The 22776-nt window shown below is 46.0% G+C and overlaps 1 protein-coding gene across 2 annotated transcripts; it reads right to left on the bottom strand.

The window, feature by feature from the left end:
• Window positions 1–4165: 4165 nt before the first annotated feature.
• On the bottom strand, window positions 4166–17188 carry RTCA (RNA 3'-terminal phosphate cyclase). 2 transcript variants are annotated; one of them, XR_014008350.1, is made up of 12 exons: window positions 17037–17188; window positions 15365–15465; window positions 14162–14305; window positions 11366–11489; window positions 9440–9498; window positions 9114–9255; window positions 7589–7713; window positions 7397–7455; window positions 7026–7120; window positions 6038–6142; window positions 4290–4703; window positions 4166–4253 (listed from the first exon to the last, which is right to left on the bottom strand). XR_014008350.1 is itself a non-coding variant. In XM_081195054.1 (11 exons), the coding sequence occupies exons 1-11, from the start codon at window positions 17082–17084 to the stop codon at window positions 4605–4607; spliced, it is 1101 nt and encodes a 366-aa protein (XP_081051180.1). In that variant the 5' UTR covers window positions 17085–17188; the 3' UTR covers window positions 4166–4604. The 2 variants fall into 2 exon arrangements, 1 of the variants encoding a protein (XP_081051180.1); XM_081195054.1 differs by having other exon boundaries at window positions 4166–4703.
• Between the last annotated feature and the right edge of the window lie 5588 nt (window positions 17189–22776).

Raw genomic sequence — 22776 nt, 5'->3', positions numbered from 1 at the left:
GGGTTAGAGTGTTAGACTAGGAGCTGGGAGACCAGGGTTCGAATCCCCACTCAGCCATGAAGCTCTCTGGGTGAGCTTGGGCCAGTCACAGCCTCTCAGCCTAACCTAGCTCACACGATTGTTGTGAGGATGAACCTACACTACCTTGAGTTACTTGGAAGAAATAGGTGGTACATAAAGGTAATAATAATAAAATAGAAGAATTCCCAAACCAATCCTTAGCTTAAGCTATCTTGGCAACCAGTCTTTATAGGTCTTTAGAAGGACAAAATGGGATCAGGAGTTGCTTTCTTGCAAAAAAATGAAATGGAAAACTTACGCCTATCTGATATCAAATCCCACAAAGTAAATACAGTGGTACCTCGGGTTAAGTACTTAATTCGTTCCAGAGGTCCGTACTTAACCTGAAACTGTTCTTCACCTGAAGTACCACTTTAGCTAATGGGGCCTCCTGCTGCCACCGCGCCACCGGAGCCCAATTTCTGTTCTTATCCTGAAGCAAAGCTCTTAACCTGAAGCACTATTTCTGGGTTAGCAGTGTGTGTAACCTGAAGCGTATGTAACCTGAAGCGTATGTAACCTGAAGCGTATGTAACCCAAGGTACCACTGTAAATCACTCATATCACTATGTGGCAGATTGGTTAGCATGGCAGACATGAACCCAAGTGGCCTAACTATAAAACCAAAGCAATTTTTATCCTAGGAGCATAGTTCAACACATTCTGTCATTTGTAATAAGACTTCCACTCTGCAAAGGATGATTTCTACAAGCCCTCACAATGCACTGGTAATGCAGGTCTGAGTAGATGCTGGAAGAGACTCACTCAAGGCCACGTACTGTTGCAGCAGCAACAGATGTGAAACTTTTAATTCAAGAGCGCACGGAAATGCCATTTACCTTCCTGCTGCAGTGCTACCTATTTATCTACTTGCACTGGTGTGCTTTCAAACAGCTAGGTTGGCAGGAGCTGAGACAGAGCAACGGGAGCTCACCCTGTTGCGGGGAGTTGAACCGCCAACCTTCTGATCAGCAAGCCCAAGAGGCTTGGTTTGGACCACAGTGCCACCCGTGTCACAAGGGGACTTACTCCCAGGTAGGTGCCAGAGTGCAGCCCTTTCAAGACCACCGACAAGCCTGATATTCTGCCCTTCTCGTTTTGGGAGGTGCCTCCACCTGACCTTGTCAAACTCTTGTTTCCTTATATGCATAGCTGTCAACGTTTCCCCTTTTTTAAGGGAAATTCCCTTATTCCAAATAGGATTCCTCACAAGAAAAGGGAAAAGTTGACAGCTATGATTATATGAGGGAACCTCTGTGTCAAGGATAGGGAACCTGTGGCCTTGCAGATGTTACTGGACCACAACTCCCCTCTGCCCTGGCCATTGGTCAGATTAGCAACAGATGTGAAACTTTTAATTCAAGGCTCCTGCATTGACTCTCTGGTTATTGAACTAGTGCTACTTTCTTTGAAGGGACGCGGGTGGTGCTGTGGGTAAAACCTCAGCGCCTAGGACTTTCCGATCGCATGGTCGGCGGTTCAAATCCCCGCGGCAGGGTGCGCTCCCATCGTTCGGTCCCAGCGCCTGCCAACCTAGCAGTTCGAAAGCACCCCCGGGTGCAAGTAGATAATAGGGACCGCTTACTAGCGGGAAGGTAAACGGCGTTCCGTGTGCTGCGCTGGCTCGCCAGATGCAGCTTGTCACGCTGGCCACGTGACCCGGAAGTGTCTGCGAACAGCGCTGGCTCCCGGTCTATAGAGTGAGATGAGCGCACAACCCTAGAGTCTGGCAAGACTGGCCCGAACGGGCAGGGGCACCTTTACCTTTACCTTACTTTCTTTGAAAGCGGATACCCACAGAATGAGTGTTACTTTTTCAAGCTTCTCAAATAGTCGATGGATAAATTAGGGCCTTTTATTTATTTATTTTTGAGGGGAGGAAAACATAAGAAACTCAAGGGAAAAGTCTTCCGATTGCATTTTTTAAAAAGGAGGGATACTAATAAGGGTTTAATAAGTTATCTGCTGCCCCCTTCAGACAAACTCCAAACATTACAAATACAGCTGAACAGCTGTGAGATTAACAAGAAAATCAACCCGCCCCAGCTTCTGTCACTACATTGGGACACATTTGGAAAGGGATTACAGACAAGCTTTCTGGCTGACGGGAACGCAAGGTGAAAATCAGCTAACACCTGCACAAACCAGGAGAGTTCCTGGAAGCAGATTTGCCTGGAATTGTGCCATTTTGGCTCCTGGTCCTGTAAGCTCTGCTCCAGAAGAAGTCCTCCCTTGCCCCAGTTGGGCTTCCTATTGCTGCTAACAGGGTAGATGGTCTCTCTCACACACAGACGTCAGTACGCCTTTCAACCGATGTCCGTGACTGGGCTCAGTAACTGGTTCTGCCCCGACTGGGCTAGGCGACAGGAGCACTTTCAGAGACCTTCCAATCCTGGAAAACAGGTCCCAGTGCACTGGACTCGCAACTGTGCATTGTGAACACCAGACTCATGCAGGGTATAAATAATGCGGAAGATAGCTGTGAAGCATAACTCCTTTTATTTCTAATAGCTACTACAAACTAACAAACTACTGGCTTGCATGAGTGTTACATATCCCAGTCAGCCATCTAGTCACTACATAGATAAGACTCTCTCCACACAGTCAGGAGGTCAGTAGAAGAGCAGTTTCCGCCCCCTCCTTTCTCAAAACATCAGATCAGGAGATTCTTGCAATGGGAGGGGTGAAAGTATCAACAACACACACACACACACACACACACACACACACACACACACAACATACCCTCCAACATTTCTCTGATGAAAATAGGGATGTCCTATTCCATAAAATAAAAATAGTAATAATTTTATTCTTTATACCCCGCCTGACTAGGTTGCCTCAGCCACCCTAGGCTGCTTCCAACATACAGTGGTACCTCGGGTTAAGTACTTAATTCGTTCTGGAGGTCCGTTCTTAACCTGAAACTGTTCTTAACCTGAAGCACCACTTTAGCTAATGGGGCCTCCTGCTGCCGCCACACAATTTCTGTTCTCATCCTGAAGCAAAGTTCTTAACCCGAGGTACTATTTCTGGGTTACCGGAGTCTGTAACCTGAAGCATATGTAACCTGAAGCGTATGTAACCCGAGGTACCACTGTATATAAAAACATAATAAAACTACACAGGGCAGCCTTCAGATGTCCTCTAAAGGTTGTATAGTTATTTACAGTGCTTCTAGGGGGAAAAGGTGTCGGTATTGCGTACCCCCAGAAAAAAAGAGCACTGGTTACTTATCTCCTTGGCTCAGGGGTTACTTGACTGCATACCCTCTGATGAAAACAGAGACGTCTTACCATATCCTCCAACATTTCTCCAATGAGAATAGGGACGTCCTAAGGGAAAGCGAGACGTTCTGGGATCAAATCAGAAACTGAGACAGCTTCTGTAAATCCAGGATTGTCCCTGGAAAATAGGGACACTTGGACACACACACACACACACACACCTCCGAATGGCCCTGATGTTGTACTAACAACACGTAACTGATCAAATTAAAACAACTATTACTATGCCCACCTCTGCCTTCTGAATTCCAACTCTGCACATGGGGCAAAGTACAGACAACGCTGGAGAGATGTATATTCAATACATTTTATATATTTTTTAAAAACAGCCAGAAATTGCAGAGGACTGGGAGAGTGCCAAGTGTGAAGGGTTTTTGTGGCATGTCTGCCTTAAATATTCGCACTGATTTTTAATGGCGTTCTTATCGCTTCTTCTCTTTCTCGCACTGTGCTGCGTTACAGCTTGAATTCTGCGGAACTCAGACTGGGCTACAAGAAATGCAACGTAAGAAAGAAAAGGAGCAACGAAAACACAATTATAAAGCATACGGCGTCTAGCACAGCGCACTGAAATTGCTACAACAGGCAGAAATATCATTAAGCGCGTATACCGAGACCCTCAGCAGTTTTCAAGTTTGGGAGCGACTGCACTAAGTCAAAGCTTGCAGCAGTAAATGGACAGGGAGAAGGGACACAGCTACATTCTCCCTTTCCGGAACCTGCACACCTGATGCAAACCAGGTCATACAGGTCAGAAAATGCCCCCCCATATTATTTGCAAACCTCTGCCCTTTTACTGGTAATAAGTAGCAAATATCTTCATCTGTTGAGACTGCTTTATTTTTATTTGTAGTCGTGTGCAAGAAAGGGTTACAGAAATAAAAAAAGAGATGTGAACAGAAACTGCTGAAAATGACTTTTTGTCGACATTTTTGTTGCAACGCACGTGAAGGATTCCATATGATCAGCTCCCAACAGGGGACAAGAACGACCGAATCACAGAAGTCCGTTTTTAAAAGCCGAAGCTATCGCTTTCCCCACTCTGCTGTGATCTATACTGATCATCTGCTGTGTTTAACAGCAGCAATATAGGCTTTTTATTATCTAGAGAGCCCAAAATGGATGTCCTTTATTAGAATTCATTCAAACCTAACACTAATCACACTTTTCTCCCTTGAGGATGTCAGCAATATTTTTAAAGGCAAAACAAAAACAAAGCCAAAATAATAATTAAACCATTCCAACAAACAGCAGCAGCTACAAATTGGTGTTTAGCAGTCCAACTCCTTGGCACTCGATAATGTAGGCATCCTTGGGGGAAGCGTCCTCTTCTGATTTTGTCACAGTAAATTTAGCCTGCAATGAAAATAATTTTAAGTGTCATAAAGTGGGTTTATTAACGTATTCTTTAAAATGCACATGTGTAGCCACCTGTATATTGTTTGCATGACGTGCAAGAGCTTGCTTATTAAAATCAGGTTCTGAAAATAAAATACTATAATAATAATAATAATAATAATAATAATAATAATAATAATAACAACAACAACAACAACAACAACAACAACAACAACAATAACAACAATAATACAAAACTGATAGTAAACAACGTTCAGTTTAAAACTTGAGGTGTTAAAAGCGTGAGTAAACTTGTCATATGAACAGACCTGAGGAGGCTTTGCTAGACCCCCACCTGAGGGAGACTATTCCATAACAGCAGCATAAACTGCTGAAAATATCTACCGTATTTTTCGCTCTATAACACGCACCCGACCATAACACGCACGTAGTTTTTAGAGGAGGAAAACAAGAAAAAAAATATTCTAAATGAAACAGTGGATGTATGATTTTTGTGGTTCATGCTGTGGCCACAGACATGTAATCTGACGGTGAGTTTGGGGTAGCCCAATGCAAAAATCCTGAGGATCCATGTGGATCCATGTTTGTAACCACGTTTTTGCACCACTGCGGCCCCAGGCAACAGTGGGTGCGTGATTTTTTTGGTGCAAATTGTAGCCATGGACTTGCTATGTGATCTGATGGTGAATTTGGGGTGACCCAGTGCAAAAATCCTGAGGATCCATGTGGATCTTTGCTTTGTAACCACATTTTAAGTGGGGAGGGAAGGAAAAGCACTCAAGGGACAAGGAGCACGCGTGGGGTTGGTGGAGAAAGGATGCTGCTAATAATGCCGGAGAGGGGTATAAGGGGAGAAGGCTCCTCTCCTCTCCCACTTTGCTCCTTTAAAGCAAGCAGGCTCTGCTTCTCTCCCTCCTCCCCGGCTCATCCCCCCGGCTTAGCGAGCTGAAAAACTTTGCTGCTATTTAGCGAGCTGAGTGGGGAGGAGGGACACAGAGCCTGCTTGCTTTAAAGGAGCCAACCGGACAGGAGCCGCTTACACTCGTGTAAGCGGCTCCTCTCCTCTCCCGCTTTGCTCCTTTAAAGAAGCAGGCTCTCTGTCCCTCTCTCCTCCCCACTCAGCGGCTCTTCTCCCGCTTTGCTCTTTCAAAGCGAGCCACGGAGGAGGGAAGCATTTGCTCCGTAACACGCACAGACATTTCCCCTTACTTTCTAGGAGGAAAAAAATGCATGTTATGGAGCGAAAACTACGGTAACTAGAGAAAGCAAGTCTGTGAAGTGTGTACTCATCAACCGACATTAAAAAAACAACAAAACTATGTATCACTCACCTTTGTCAGCTGTTCTGCAAAATGTATAGCAGTTTTTGTATGGAGAGTAATTGGTCCAGTTTTCACTCTGGAGAGGCCATTTGCTAAAGCCATGAAAATGATTAGCTTGAGAAGAGAGAGGAAGGAAAAAAACCACATCAATATTAGTGATGCAACTCCCATGGCAGCAAAAGAAAGCCAGTTGAAGTAACACTCCTTGCCCACATAACTCACAACAAAATCCTATTCATGTCTTTGCAGAAGTCAGTAAAGGTAAAGGACCCCTGGACGGTTAAGTCCAGTCAAAGGCGACTATGGGGTTGTGGCGCTCATCTCGCTTTAATGGTTAAGGGAGCTGGCGTTTGTCCACAGACAGCTTTCTGGGTCATGTGGCCAGCATGACTAAACTGCTTCTGGCACAACGGGACACCATGACGGAAACCAGAGCGCACAGAAATGCCATTTACCTTCCTGCTGCAGTGCTACCTATTTATCTACTTGCACTGGTGCGCTTTCAAACTGCCAGGTTGGCAGGAGCTGGGACCGAGCAACGGGAGCTCACCCTGTTGCGGGGATTCAAACCGCCAACCTTCTGATCAGCAAGCCCAAGAGGCTCAATGGTTTGGACCACAGTGCAACCCGTGTCACAAGGGGACTTACTCCCAGGTAGGTGCCAGAGTGCAGCCCTTTCAAGACCACCGACAAGCCTGATATTCTGCCCTTCTCGTTTTGGGAGGTGCCTCCACCTGACCGTGTCAAACTCTTGTTTCCTTATATGCATAGCTGTCAACGTTTCCCTTTTTTTAAGGGAAATTCCCTTATTCGAAATAGGATTCCTCACAAGAAAAGGGAAAAGTTGACAGCTATGATTATATGAGGGAACCTGTGGCCTTGCAGATGTTACTGGACCACAACTCCCCTCTGCCCTGGCCATTGGTCAGACTAGCAGAGTCCAACCACACTAGGAGGGCAAAAGGTTTGCCTTCCCAGCTCTACACAAAACGCTTACTTGGTCTTGCAGATAATCGTCCACTGCTCCCCCATGTCGAAGATTTCCAAGCAACATCTCGGCGGCTTCGATTCCAACTTTGTCAGCATTTTTACCTGTGTGAAGAAGAAGCACAGGTAGAACCTAACACACCTGTGCTGCATGTGTGGCAAGTGTTTTGTGCTTGTGTGAGCTATGTGCAAAAAAAAAAAAAAGGTTAGCTCAAGAATGTGGCCTTTTAGTGACTGTAATTATTACACCGTAATTACGCAGAACATGGATAATATAAAATAAGACACCACCACGAAGCATGTCAGAGCGCCAAATTAGTTTCCATTAGAAGCTTTTTCAAAAAAATAATAATTAAAAATCCTGTTTGCCCAAATCCTCACCTCTTTTACCAAGCGATGACCCAGCCAGCAAGCAACCTGTGGAAGTCTCTGCAACAATTCTAAACAGAAGGGGGGAGGGTGAGATGTTGGAACAGTTATGCATAGAAAACAGCCTTTGGAAAACTTTAAAGTGCAGATAAGTGAATTTCTGGATAGCGAGCGTGCGGAAACCTGCAATTTGAGCCCACTCACATTATTCCACTTCCGGTTCCAAAGGCCTCATTATCCGGTTCTCGAACAGCCTCAATGTTGACGTCAAGGTCTCGGATTTCCTTTCTGATGCACCTCATTGCTGCCGACGCCATGTCTTTTGCTAACTAACGTGACAAGGTCAAACAAAGAAAAACAACTGAAACCTCGACAGAAGAGCTTTCCACCATAGTCTGAAGTTCCTACGTAGAAAATGGCTTCTATCATACAAAACGGGCGATAAAATTCTCCTTACTCCTCGGCAGGTTGACGCACAGACACCTGGCTTGCTAAAGTGTCTCTTTATACGCAAAGCATGTTACTGCTTGGGAAACGCTTGCCTATTAGACAATGTCTATACAATGTAGGTCAGGGGTAGCTAATGTAGTGCCTTCCCAAAATTTGCTTTTGGGACTCCTGTCATCTCCAACCATTGGGGCTGATGGGAGTTAGAGTCCTATAATGTCTGCAGGGCACCCCCACTGGCTGGCTATATCTGGATTAGGTTCCTCTGCATATTTAGAAAGAGGTGCTATTCCGATGTCACAAAAACGAGACCCTGGAAGATACATTATTCCAGGTCAGGCTGATTCACCAACATCAGTGCCCCCAGAGTCTCTGGCAGGGGTCTTGCTTATCACATGCTCCCCGTTCCTTCTTTGAATCAAAGGTGCCAGTGATAGCTCCTGAGACACCCCCCATAAAAAACTATGGTCCTTCTCCTTCTGGTTCTATAACAAAATATGTGTGGGCACCTGCATACATATGCATTACAAATTCACTGATATGCTGGAAAGAAAGTAGCCACACATTTTTTTTATTCACCAAATGCAGCAGAACACATGCATTTTCCCATGAGGGTGCATTTAATTTTTCAACTGACAGATCACCAAAAGGAGGGGTGCTACAAAGTTATAATATTTTGACAGGATGTTTTGGTTAAATTAATACAATTTGGTTCTGCTTGGCAAGTCAAATGTGTGTCGAATTGCACAGAAATCATTAAAAATGATTGCCAAGTACAGTTGTACCTTGGATCCCGAACGCCTTGCGAGTCGAATGTTTTGGCTCCCGGACTCAGCAAACCCGGAAGTGAGTGTTCTGGTTTGCAAACGTTATTTGGAACCTGAACGTCCGACGCAGCTTCTGATTGGCTGCAGAGCTTCTTGCAGCCAATAGGAAACCGCGCCTTGGTTTCTGAACATTTTGGAGGTCGAATGGGCTTCCGGAACGGATTCTGTGTGACTTCTGAGGTACCACTGTACTTGCAGTTAGTAATAAAACATAAGATTGATATATAATCTATTTAGTATTAACTGACATTTCCAGAAGGTAACATTAAAATGCCTTGGTTTTCCAAAAGCAGTTAATGAGCTGGACTTACCAAGCTGAGAGCTGTCCAATCAGAAGAAAATAAAGAGCAGATTTGAATGCCTCACACCCAAAAACTTTGTGACCCCCTCACTGAAAGAAATTTGAGTTTTGCCCCCTAAAATGACACGCCCTAAGAATACGAGGACAGGCTCACTTTGACTGGCAGAGCTCCAGCTACGAAGGCTCTTCCGTGTATCTTGGTCACGGTGCCGCGGTCGGTTAAGTCGATTGGGCTCAACTGTTTTACAGGGGACATCCGTATGATGACTTCGCCACCCCCCTTGGGGTAGTAGCCCCTGTCAAGAAACAGCAGGTTATGGGCCAGGTAATGTTCCTGTCATGGCAACGAAGAAACAAGTCAAATAAAAACTAGAGTTTATTTAAGCACAGTTCAAGGTTCAAACACAATGTCAAACTGCAGTTATTTAAAAGCTTCAAATCTCATCCTCACAGTCACAAAAGGAGGAGCCTGAAACCTACCTCCTTTTTATATCACAGTCCAGGGTCAAACTGAACTTCTCAACCATTGGTTTGAAGACCTGGAGAGTAAATACATTTGCTGAAAAACACAGATACATACATATTTTAGTGAGCAAAATATTCCTTCCTATCACCCTGTCAGAGTGTCAAAAGAATGTTGTTGTTTTTGACTTGTGTGCTGCCAAAGCACACACTTCGCTCATTGCTATGGGAGGTTGTTTTGTGCATATATAATACACAGATACAGTGCTATTTTTCTGGAAAAAGAGGGGCTGAAACTCACCATGAACACGTCCCTTGTTCTCTTAGAATGGCAATGGCGCCCAACTGAGAGGTACCGGAACTGAGTTCCAGCAAGTTCTGGCTGAAAAAAAGCTCTGAATATATAGCGATAGAAAGACAGCTAGCTAGAAATGTCGACTAGTTAATTTGCATGAATTCTTTTAATGGCATGATGTATTTATGTTTTTAAACGTTTACTTGGAAACCTTTGGGTAACAAGCAACAAGTCAAACAAACAAAATTGCTTAGTAAGGTAGTGGCTTAATTCAATCTTATTAATGTTTTATTACTTATTATGATTTATAACAAATTATTATCATGAGATCTCAGGGCAGTTCGCAGAATAAAAAACAGGGTAAAAACAAGTCTTAGACTCTCACAATCCCTCTTCCCCTTCAATTGCACACGGCAGCAGTGTTGGGGAAGTAGATTAAAAGCAGCCGCTTCTAATTTGTCTGAATGCAGAAAATGCTGATTTGTACAAATCATTGTTTATTTGCAAACTATTACCTGAAACCACAGTTTGATTGTGGCTTGCGGGCAAAATAAAGTTACAGATGGGTAGCCGTGTTGGTCTGCCATAGTCCAAATAAAAAAATTCCTTCCTGTAGCACCTTAAAGACCAACTAAGTTAGTTCTGGTATAAGCTTTCGTGTGCATGCACACTTCTTCAGATACACGCGTGTATCTGAAGAAGTGTGCATGCACACGAAAGCTTATACCAGAACTAACTTAGTTGGTCTTTAAGGTGCTACAGGAAGGAATTTTTTTATTTGGGCAAAATAAAGTTTTTGCAAATCTGTTTCCTGCAATCAGGCAAAGCAAGCTATGGCTTGCTGCACACTAGAAGAAGACTTGCACATGACAGGGAAATCATAATGAAAAATCATGGTTTGACATTGTGTCTGAACTGAGTCAATGGGCAGTGTTGACTTTTAGTTTCCACAAATCCTGGTTTGCCATTACATATATCTTGGTTTAAAACAAACTCCAGGTAAGTTAAATAATCCATGGTTTGAAGTTGCATTCTTCTGAAGCATGCCTTTCAAGAAAATGAACTGCAATGAAAATGCCTGAAGGAACCACAATTCTGAAGTCAGGCGTACTGTGCTACTTATACAATCCCATCTATTTCAACCAATAAGAAGTTATAGTGCCTGAATGAATGGTTTCATGAAGTGAACAGGCTGGTAGACAAGCATTCACATAGTTAATTCCAAGCAATCAGACAAAGAAGCAATTTATTATAGTTAAAGGAAATAAATCTGCCTTTATATGGGACTATCTGACATCTGCCTTTATATGGGACTATCTGACATCTGCCTGTCAAAGGACTACTCAGAGCCATACCATCGTAGCTGCAGCATCAGACCATTCAAGTAGTCTTGTCAGGGAAGCTACCAAAAACAAATTTATTCTTCCCTCCTTCCTGCCAACAACATGCCACAACACCAAAGCAGGTGGACGTGGAAAACTTAGAACTAGTAACTTTTTGTAGCTTTATCTCAACTTTCTGGAATTTAGGTCCACTTAACCGTTTGGTGGCAATGTATTTCGGATGTAGCTTTCTTGTGTAACGTTGTTGCCAAAGTCTAATGAAGCAAAGGACTGACTTGGGCTGCAAAGATGGAAGGGTCAACTTACCATCACTGTGTAGTCAATCTGGGGAGCCATCTCTGCATTGGTGCCACCTTTCAAACGGAGCTCCGATGGAGAGGCTGCAAAGAGCACACAGGGCATTGCAACTTGCATCAGCAGGCAGACACTCCTGCAATGGGAATGAGACATAGACAGAATGTGTTATTTATTACGGAGGGACTGGAGTCAATGGGGATTCCCAAACTCCCAGATGCAATTTTCTATCTGTGGGAATGTTGTGGATAGTAAAAGGTAAAGGTAAAGGGACCCCTGACCATTAGGTCCAGTCATGACCGACTCTGGGGTTGTGGCGCTCATCTCGCTTTACTGGCCGAGGGAGCCAGCGTACAGCTTCTGGATCATGTGGCCAGCATGACTAAGCCGCTTCTGGCGAACCAGAGCAGCGCACAGAAACACCGTTTACCTTCCCACCAGAGCGGTACCTATTTATCTACTTGCACTTTGACATGCTTTCTAACTGCTAGGTTGGCAGGAGCAGGGACCGAGCAACGGGAGCTCACCCCTTCGCGGGGATTCGAACCGCTGACCTTCTGATGAGCAAGTCCTAGGCCCTGTGGTTTAACCCACAGCACCACCCATGTTCGCTGTGGATAGTAGGAGAGGATATATTGATTAAATATTATCCTTCCTTCACTCACGGTAGTGCAGGGGTCAGCAAACTTACCGCACCTTAGGCCGGTGTCTCCAGCGCCGATCGCAAGGTGGGCCAGAGGGTGGGGGAGCATGTCCCATACGCGTGCACACACGCTATTTCCGGCGCACTTCCGGGTCGGAGGAGCACCGTAAATAGCTTTTGCGCATGTGCATGGGCCTCCTCCAACCCAGATGTGCACCGGAAATAACGCTTGCACATGCGCAAATAACGCTTGAGCATGCGCACAAACTATTTCCGGTGCTCATCCGACCCGCACATGGGTTCCGCGCAGCACAGCACCGGTAAGAGCGGGCGGCGGCAGCGGGAGTCACCACGGGCCGGATAAACGAGTCCCTCGGGCCTTATCCGGCCCACGGGCCTTAGTCTGGGGACCCCTGCTCTAGTGAGTCAAGTAGCAGAGCACATTCCCCTTATAACAGGGGTGTCCAAACGTTTTTCAAAGTGGGCCAGATTTGATGAAATGAACATGTGTGAGGGCTGACCAAAGTTGTCAACCTTTATTTTAGGATTGAAGTTGTTGGCCTTCTTTTAGGGTTTTGCCCCAGGAAATTAACTGCCACAGGGGCCGGATTAAACCGATCGGCAGACCAGATTAGGCCCCCGGGACACACTTTGAACATGCCTGCCTTATACAGCAGGAAGCTGGTTTGCAAATTTGTTTGAATCTCTTCAGCTAAGCAATCCAGTCTGGCATGCCCAGATTGGATTTATTCCTGGTAAGTCCCCTTTGATCACTCTCAAAAGAATAAAGACACAACAGTCAAGGCAAAAGGGTAAAAGAAGAGGAAGATGGCTGTGTGACTGGACCTGTTGTGGGGTCTGCAAGGGTCACGCCCACCTACCTGGTCACATGTAGGGGGAGGATGCTCCAGACCAGGTGTAACAGGAAGTTATACTGGCTGGAGTAACATCCCCCTGTCTGTGTCCACTCTAGGGAAACAAGGAATGTTGTACTTGACTGATCCAATGGATTACATCTCACACTATCTACCAGTGACAGAGAGGAACCTTAGAAAAGGGTTATACTTTAAAACACACAAACCGCCAAGCTCACAGAAAATCTGTGACCCAGTTAACAAAGCTTCAAAAAGCCAGTCCCAGTGTTCAGAGTTTGCGAAGAAAAGCTATAAATATTACTATTTATTATGACTCCAGTGCACTCCTGTTGATGTTTTTTAAATCCATGAATACGTGCCACCCAAGATCCAGAGCTATCTTGAAGTTTCTGGTGAAACACTGCATTTTGATGCAGTTTTCCCCAAGACAGCTCCAATCTAACTCAAACATGGCATCCCTTTCCACGAATTTCTTTTGCCACCAGTTTCACATCTCCTTTACTAATAAAGATTGTGCAAGGAGGCAACTTGGCAAAGTATAAAAACCAAGGTGCATGTGGCAGAGAGCCCCAGGTATGGTACATTTGAGTACATTTCATTTTCCTTCTGGATTTCCAGGAGGCAGAGAAACCAACTGGGCAATTACTGTATTTTTCGCTCTATAAGACGCACCAGAACATAAGACGCACCTAGTTTTTGGAGGAGGGAAACAAGAAAAAATATATTCTGAATCCCAGAAGCCAGAACAGCAAGAGGGATCTGGCTTCTGGGATAGCCGCGCACAGCCTCCCCCGGGCAGCAGGAGGAAGGCTTCCTCACGAGCCGTGTTTCCTTTAAAGAGCGCGCAGAGCGTGTGTGCGGCTCTTGAGGGCTTTTCCCCGAGGAGGGAGAAGGGAAGCCACACACGCTCCACGTGGCTCTTTAAAGGGAGCGCTGAGCAGAGCCTCCCGCCTGCATTTGCTCCATAAGACGCACACACATTTCCCCTTACTTTTTAGGAGGGGAAAAGTGCGTCTTGTAGAGCGAAAAATACGGTATGTCCGGCAAAGACATCACCACCTGAGGGTGTGGACCCGCAAGTAACGTCTATACACAGCAACTTGTGCATGCAAGAAAAGGCAAATTCAACCTGAAAGGCAGCAAGAAAAAACACGACCGATCGGCATTTTAAGCCGGTAAGGTGTCTTGTCAATACTGGATCCATTTTCTTTCATTCTGTTATGTAAAATTTCTCTTGAACACGGAATAACAATTGCTACATCAGCACCCAAAGAAGTCGCAGAGATATACCCCGCTGTTTTGGTATCCGCGACGTGGGTTCCACCCTGGATCTTCCCTGGCACGAAAGTGACTTCGGTCGATCCGATTTCTCCACCTTCCATCTGCCCGTTGCAAAGGTCGCGAACCATTTTCAATCCGGACAGGTGCTGAGGCCTTCAAGTCAAGAGGACTGAGTTAGAACAGAAGCAAAGCCTGCGTATGCACTCATGTAGCAAAGAATGCTAGATTTTTGCATGTCCGGTGCAAACTTCTCAGTACACCAGAGGTGCAAACAGTAACCTGCCTGCAAGCTCAGGGTGAGCAGCCATTGTCCCTGGCCAATAAAGTTAGTGGTCATAGCAGCAATCATCTTCCAGGGAAAGAGGAAACCAGTGCTATCACAGCTGCAGAATTCCCTGGGAAGAGGGATTGAACGCTACCCAGCAAGAACAACAAAAGATTCCTACACATAGAAAATGAGCGTGTCGGGGAGAATCTTGCCCTAGAACAGGACTGGAGACTCTGTGGGCTTCCAAACTGTGGATTCCAATCAACCATCAGCGCAGCTAAAGGTCAGGGAGGATGTGAGTTGTAGTCTAGCAATAAATAACATAAATAGCTGAAGAGTGTCAGGTTATCTCCCCAAGTGTTATCTATTATTATTTGAATTTATATACCGTCCTATACCCATAGGCCTCAGGGCAGTTCACAGGATAAAACCAGAACACAAAACCACGAAGCACACAATCAAACAAAAACAACCACAACCCTCCCCCCAAACACATTTTAAAATGGCAGAGGATGTACGTTAAAAACAGTTAAATCACTTTTTAAAATGATTGAAAAGGACATAAAAAAAAATTAAAATCAATTTAACAGAAAAAGCAGTACTCTCTGCAGAGCAGCAACACCAGTCCTTATGAAGCCTGTCAGGCCCCACACTGGCTCAGGTAGATAGAGGCAGGAGCAGGACCCTCAGGCTCTCAGCAGGGTGGTCCTTGATGACTGTCCACCCCGACTTGGTTTGCTATGCAAAACGGATGCGCATTCAGTCCCGCTGATATTCCCAACCTGCAGTCTGAAGCGATAATGTCCAGATGCAGAGCATCATGGGGTGAGGTGATTGACAGGTGGGCTGTCCTATCAAAGCTGGCCTGCCAGGTTGAGGGCAACGAGGTTCCCCAATGCCTCTCCTAAAGCAAACCGCTTTGACAATTGTTCTCCTAGACCTACCTAAGGCCAGGCTGACTCCTGCCGGCTCGGATATTTTTCACATGTAAGGGCGTACCACAGAGGCAGCTCAGAGCTGTGGTGACGCGCAGGATCTGGCCACCCTGAAAAGAAAAGAGAGGATCAATACTTGCCACAGATAGAAGCAACTGTCATACAGGTACAGCCTCGTCACTGTTTCCAGGCAGACTGCTCCTCTTTCCAGAAATTAAGTACTGTCCTGCTATTGCAGTTACCCAGTCTATTTGTATGCATGCGGACACAAGTCCCACTGGGTACCCGGGTGGGTAGGCAGAGGTCTTCGGGGAAAGGCCGTAGAATAACAGAATTATAGAGTCAGAAGGGCTCCCCAGGGTCATCTAGTCCAACCCCCTGCAAGGCAAGAATCTCAACATGTGGTCCCCCATCCAATTTGAAACCATACTGTCTAGCTTTGCAAGTGTGCTAGCAGGTTCATTGCTGCGTACGTCAGTGGCAGAGGACGTGCTTTTTATGCAAACAACCGCATGCTCAGTTACTGGGGTCTCAGGGAAGGCCTAGAACAGATCCATGCCTGAAACCCTGAAGCGCTACTGCCAGTCTGTGCCAACACTTCAGAGCTACGTGGCCAATGGTCTGGCTTCTTATAAGGCAGCCACCTATATTCCTTTGACTGCAGCTTGCTTTTAAAGCGCTTTCTGATTTTTGTCATAAATGCGACTTGCAGCAGCACACCTGCAAGGTGGGCTACTAACCAGGGGCGGACTTTGGTAATACGGCACCCTGAGCAAGGAGAAAATTTGGCAGTATTCTCCTGACCTGGAGAGCAGGACTCGAACCAGCGACTTCAAGTTACAAGAAAGGAGACTAAACATCAGGAAAAGCTCTCTTGAGAGGAAGAAGCTGTTCTACAGTGGAACGGGAGGTGGTGGGCCAGGGGTCAGGAAACTTTTTCAGCAGGGGGCCAGTCCACTGTCCCTCAGACCTTGGGGGGGGGCTGAACTATATTTTTTGGGGGGGGCGAATGAACGAATTCCTATGCTACACAAATAACCCAGAGATGCATTTTAAATAAAAGCACACGTTCTACTCATGTAAAAACACCAGGCAGGCCCCACAAATAACCCAGAGATGCATTAAATAAAAGGACACATTCTACTCATGTAAAAACACACTGATTCCTGGACTGTCCGCAGGCTGGATTTAGAAGGCGACTGGGCCAGATCCCGCCCCCGGGCCTTAGTTTGCCTACCCATGTGGTGGGCTCTCCTTTCCTGGATGTATTTTTAGCAGAGATTGGATGGCCATCTGTCATGGCTGCTTTCGCTGAGATTCCTGCATTGCAGAGGGTGGACTAGATGACTCTAGGGACCCCTTCCAACTCTACTGTTCTATTCAGAAGCAAGCCCCACCGAGCGGGACTGCAGCCTACTTTAAGTAACCTGGGTGGGGTAAGGAGAAAGGTAAACACAAGCAGTTTGGCATTCCCGTTGGGGAAACCAAGCAAGGGGTTATGCGGCTCCACGGCAGGGGATCGAAGGGGAGACGCTCCCCCCCCCCCAATATCCAAGAATGCAACTCCGATCTACCTGGAGGCCGGGCCGGTCCCCCCCCCAAAAAACCCCATTCATTCAGGTCCATGGAGGCTATGAACCCCGAGAAAGGCAGCCGGCCCCGCGCGTAATCCCCAGCTCACCCCTTCCATGATGCCGCCGTCGATCTCCACCGGCTGTGGATCCCCCATGATCGGAAGCCGCCGTCGAGGATCCGAGCCCCGGAGCCTGCGGACCTGAGCAAAAAGGAGACGCCGGCACACCCGCCCTTTGCTCCAGGCCGCCGCCAGCGAGGAAGGGAAGCCGCAGACTCGGCTGAAGCGCCGCCTCCGCCGGACTCCGGTTGGAGGCGCGCGGAGCAGGCGCACAGGAAAACCAGCGCAGCCGCCCTTTCCTCGGAGCTGGGGATCTGCAGCGCCGCTTGCGAAGCGCGTAGATCTCTCTCTCGCGCGCGTTACCCACCCTAGTGCGATTTGGCTTCTCTTATCTACCAACAGGCCTTTTGCTTATATTGAAACCGAAAATGCATAAGATCCTTCCCAGAGCGCAGGAGATTTATTTTATTTTTTAAATCTCAGGGTGGTGGGTTCGAGTTCCGCACCGTGGGGCGAAAGTTCCCTGCGCCGCAAGGGGTTGGACTGGAATAATGAGCTGCGCGCAACTGCCACTGAAAACAGGCGGCAGCTTGTCAAAACGCCGTATCATAAACTCCCATTTATAAATTTCATGTAATTTCAGTTATGTGTCATAAAATTCTAGACGCCGTTTGATTGTGAACAAGCAAATTTGGGGGGGGAAAGGTGAAACGGGAAGATCAAGAACAATTTGCAACCAGTGCGTGCAAAAGGTTAAAATGCTAGAAGGAATACCGCAGCGTAGTCTTTCCTGAGTGTGCTTCGACTTGCTTTTATTCGGTTTGAGCAACAATAGGATCCGGCCGACCCCATTCTTGATGCAAGAAGGTAAGGTGACCACCTTGGGTGGCACAATCCACAGGGGCAGCAGATCCTGATGCAGATCTTTGTTCCCCGATGTAGATCTTGGTTCACCCCTTGTTCCCATGGCAGGGAGGGGTTCGCCTCGAGTGCCAAAATGTCTTGGGCCAGCCCTGAACAGGGTATAGGGCAGTGCAGAAACATGGTTCCTTAGAATCATAGAATCATAGAGTTGGAAGAGACCACAAGGGCCATCGAGTCCAACCCCCTGCCAAGCATTGCATTGCAGGATCAGATGATCTGTGTGGTTCCTTCCAACTCTACAATTCTGTGATTCTACTTTAGATCCCGCTTTTTCTCCAAGGAGGTTCTTTCTCCACAAAAACCCTGTGAGGTAGGTTAAACTGAGACATACATATGTGTATTTGCATATGAGCAAGGTAGGGTGTGTGTGTGTGTGTACATATATATACACACACACACATACACCTTGCTCATATGCACACACACACACACATATATATATACCGGTACATCTGTCTCCTGAGAAATATACACATACATATATATGCATCTGTCTCCTGAGAAATCTCTATGTGGGACAAGAAGCTACAGTTAGAACTGGATATGGAACAACTGATTGGTTCAAAATTGGGAAAGCGGTACAACAAGGCTGTATATTGTCTCCCTGCTTATTTAACTTATATGCAGAATTCATCATGCGAAAGGCTGGGCTGGATGAATCCCAAGCCGGAATTAAGATTGCCAGAAGAAATATCAACAACCTCAGATATGCAGATGACACAACCTTGATGGCAGAAAGTGAAGAGGAATTAAAGAACCTTTTAATGAGGGTGAAAGAGGAGAGCGCAAAATATGGTCTGAAGCTCAACATCAAAAAAACGAAGATTATGGCCACTGGTCCCATCACCTCACAATGTGTGTGTGTGTGTGTGTGTGTGTGTGTGTGTGTATATATATATATATATATTTGCTTTCGTAGATTTTCACGGGTACAGGAATGCAGGTTTTGGTGTCTTCGGGTATCTTCCCGTGTAAGAGTTGGGGTGTCTAGGCGACGTTTCGACGAGGTCTCACTCGTCATCTTCAGGCTGGTGCTTTCGGCTTCTTGTTACTAGAACAGAGCAGGATCTCAGTGTTTGAGTTCCTATAAATACTGTTGAGGGGGTGTGGTGTATAGCCTCCAACGTTCTGGGCAGAGAGGAAGTTCCCAGGTTATTGTGCCTTTTCTTCTTTTGTTCATTAATTACTTGAGGGATATCTTGAGTGATTTCTTGAGTGATATTCTGAGTACCACTTAGGAGGGTCATTAGGTGTGGATTAGTTGCTAAAGCTTTCGTGTCTTGACCTCTTGAGCTTGTAAAGAGTTTTTCTGAGAAGATGGCTGTACTGCACTTAGTTGTGCTCTGGCTTGGCTTCGTGTATAGGGGCGAGCTGTGGTTTTGTGCCCTGTGCCAGCCAGATCTGTGTTGGGATTGCAGGGGGGTGCAGCATCCGGAGGTGCCACTATGGTTTGGCTACTGGATGGTGTCTGTAATTTATCTGTGGAGAGGGTCTGGGTTTGGGTCTGGTGTGGTTGATTGGAGATGGCGTTCTGTGTGCCTCTGGTTCTGGTGTCGGTTTTTGTGGGGAGGGCTAATTTCCAGATGTCTGGCAGGCGGGACGTGTCGTCACGCTTGTTCATGTTGTGAGGGTGTTTCTCTATCTCGATGGCTTCCATGATTATTCTCTTGTGGTGATGTTCCATGTTAAAGAGCAATTTGGAATCTGCAAAATTAATTTCGTGTCCTGTTTCTTTCATGTGTTGGTAAAGAGAGGAAGTTTTTTCTTCTTTTTTGACGGCATTCTTGTGTTCTGCGATACGTGCATTTATTCGTCTGTTTGTTTGTCCAATGTACGTGGCCGGGCAGACTTTGCAGGGTATTTCATAGACCCCTTGGTTTTCTAACTGGATTTTATCTTTTGGGTTTCTGAGGATATTGGCTATTTTTTGGTTGGTGCAAAAGGCTGTTTTGATATTGTGTTTATGGACACATAAGACAGACACACACACCAACAAACTCCACAAACTAGAGAAACGCCAGAAGCCCAGCCACCCTCCACAACAACCCATGAAACAAACAGTACATAACATATCAGACAGGATCCTCACCTCAACTGAAACCAAAGTACTCTCCAAAGGCTTCAACTTTGCAGTCGCCCCGAGACGCATCCCCACGGAAAACATCATATGCGGAGTCGAAGCTAGCCTAACCAAAATCAACCCAGATGAAGCCAATAAAATCAGACTCGAAGTCACCAACATCCTCTGCTCCAGCAAACCACCCAGAAGCAATTTACACAAAGAAGAACAAAAAGCACTCACCAACCTGAGGAAAGACAACAACATAATCATTCTCCCAGCAGACAAAGGTAATGCCACTGTTGTGATGAACACATCGGACTACCAAGCAAAACTATCAAATCTACTCCAAGACCCTACCTACCAACCTATAAAAACAGATCCCACCACCTATCTGGAAAAAACCACCAAATCCAAAATAAAAGCCTCTCCTATCAGTGAAGAAATCCAGCTAAGAATCATCCCCAGAGAAAAATCATCCAGATGCCCCAAACTCTACGGTCTCCCCAAGATACACAAAGAAGGAACACCACTCAGACCAATAGTCAGCTCCATAGGCTCACCTCTACAAAATCTCGCTAAATTCCTCGCTAAGCAACTTCAGCCCTATGCAGAATCTATCGCTTCACACGTTACAAACTCCTTCCAGTTCATAAAAACAATAAAGAAGCAAAACCTACATCCCGATGACCTACTTGTGAGCTTCGATGTTGTATCTCTCTTCACACAAGTGCCCATTAATGAAGCCTTGACAGCCATTCAAAACAAATACAATCCCCCCGAATACATCCTGGACCTGACCAACCACTGCCTAACCAACACGTACTTCATCCACAATGGACAAAGATACAAACAGATAGAAGGAGCACCTATGGGATCACCCCTCTCACCGGTCATCGCAAATCTGTACATGGAACACTTTGAAACCAATGCTTTAGACAAGTCAGAACACAAACCCAAACTTTGGCTCAGATATGTTGACGACACCTTTGTAATTTGGCCACACGGGAAGGAAAAACTAGATAGCTTCCTCACACATCTCAACAGCCTACACCCCAAAATACAATTCACTATGGAAATAGAAGCCAACAACCAACTTCCCTTCCTTGACGTCCTAATCTACAAAAAACCTGATGGCTCCCTAGGACACACTATCTACCGGAAAAAAACACACACCAACCGCTACTTACATGCACAATCACACCACCACCCTGCACAAATAAACTCCGTAGCCAAGACTCTCATCTCCAGAACCAAACGCCTGGCTGACAAAGACCACTTGACAACTGAGTTACAGAATCTCTCAAATGTGTTAATCGCCAACGGATACCAGCAAAACAGGGTTACGAAGCTAATCCAAAAAGAAACACCCCCCAAAAACCAAGACACAGAAGAAAACAATGGCATGGCCCTCCTTCCTTATATCAAGGGCACTACAGATAAAATTAGCAAAATCCTCCATAAACACAATATCAAAACAGCCTTTTGCACCAACCAAAAAATAGCCAATATCCTCAGAAACCCAAAAGATAAAATCCAGTTAGAAAACCAAGGGGTCTATGAAATACCCTGCAAAGTCTGCCCGGCCACGTACATTGGACAAACAAACAGACGAATAAATGCACGTATCGCAGAACACAAGAATGCCGTCAAAAAAGAAGAAAAAACTTCCTCTCTTTACCAACACATGAAAGAAACAGGACACGAAATTAATTTTGCAGATTCCAAATTGCTCTTTAACATGGAACATCACCACAAGAGAATAATCATGGAAGCCATCGAGATAGAGAAACACCCTCACAACATGAACAAGCGTGACGACACGTCCCGCCTGCCAGACATCTGGAAATTAGCCCTCCCCACAAAAACCGACACCAGAACCAGAGGCACACAGAACGCCATCTCCAATCAACCACACCAGACCCAAACCCAGACCCTCTCCACAGATAAATTACAGACACCATCCAGTAGCCAAACCATAGTGGCACCTCCGGATGCTGCACCCCCCTGCAATCCCAACACAGATCTGGCTGGCACAGGGCACAAAACCACAGCTCGCCCCTATACACGAAGCCAAGCCAGAGCACAACTAAGTGCAGTACAGCCATCTTCTCAGAAAAACTCTTTACAAGCTCAAGAGGTCAAGACACGAAAGCTTTAGCAACTAATCCACACCTAATGACCCTCCTAAGTGGTACTCAGAATATCACTCAAGAAATCACTCAAGATATCCCTCAAGTAATTAATGAACAAAAGAAGAAAAGGCACAATAACCTGGGAACTTCCTCTCTGCCCAGAACGTTGGAGGCTATACACCACACCCCCTCAACAGTATTTATAGGAACTCAAACACTGAGATCCTGCTCTGTTCTAGTAACAAGAAGCCGAAAGCACCAGCCTGAAGATGACGAGTGAGACCTCGTCGAAACGTCGCCTAGACACCCCAACTCTTACACGGGAAGATACCCGAAGACACCAAAACCTGCATATATATATATATATACACACACACACACACACACACACACAGCCTTTCGCATGATGAATATATATATTAGCGATGCCACAACACTGCCATAGGAAGAAGCCTGTTCCTTCTAAAATATATACCCGGCTTCGTGCGCTGCCGAAGAGTTCTGTGCCGCTCGGCTGCTTGCGGCTGTCCATAGAGGAATCTCGCTTTACCTTCCAAGCTAAGCGCCTCCCTCTCTCAACCATTCATTGGAGCGAGCGTGAAACAGACCTTCAAGGGGGCGGGGGCAGCCTTTCAACGTCTAATTGGCTACCGGGCGCCAATCGTGCGAT

This window comes from Podarcis bocagei, assembly GCF_964188305.1.
Source record: "Podarcis bocagei genome assembly, chromosome: 5".
NCBI lineage: Eukaryota > Metazoa > Chordata > Lepidosauria > Squamata > Lacertidae > Podarcis > Podarcis bocagei.
This window is presented reverse-complemented; position numbering and strand designations above follow the sequence as displayed.

What these genes read in the sequence shown, in the direction of transcription:
- RTCA (XM_081195054.1), bottom strand. Translation starts at nt 17,084, where the DNA reads ATGGGGGATCCACAGCCGGTGGAGATCGACGGCGGCATCATGGAAGGG. An exon ending in AGGAGTCAGCCTGGCCTTAG is followed by an intron (nt 14,306 to 15,364) that starts GTAGGTCTAGGA and finishes CTTGACTTGAAG; the next exon opens with GCCTCAGCACCTGTCCGGAT. An exon ending in AGATTGACTACACAGTGATG is followed by an intron (nt 9,499 to 11,365) that starts GTAAGTTGACCC and finishes TTTACTCTCCAG; the next exon opens with GTCTTCAAACCAATGGTTGA.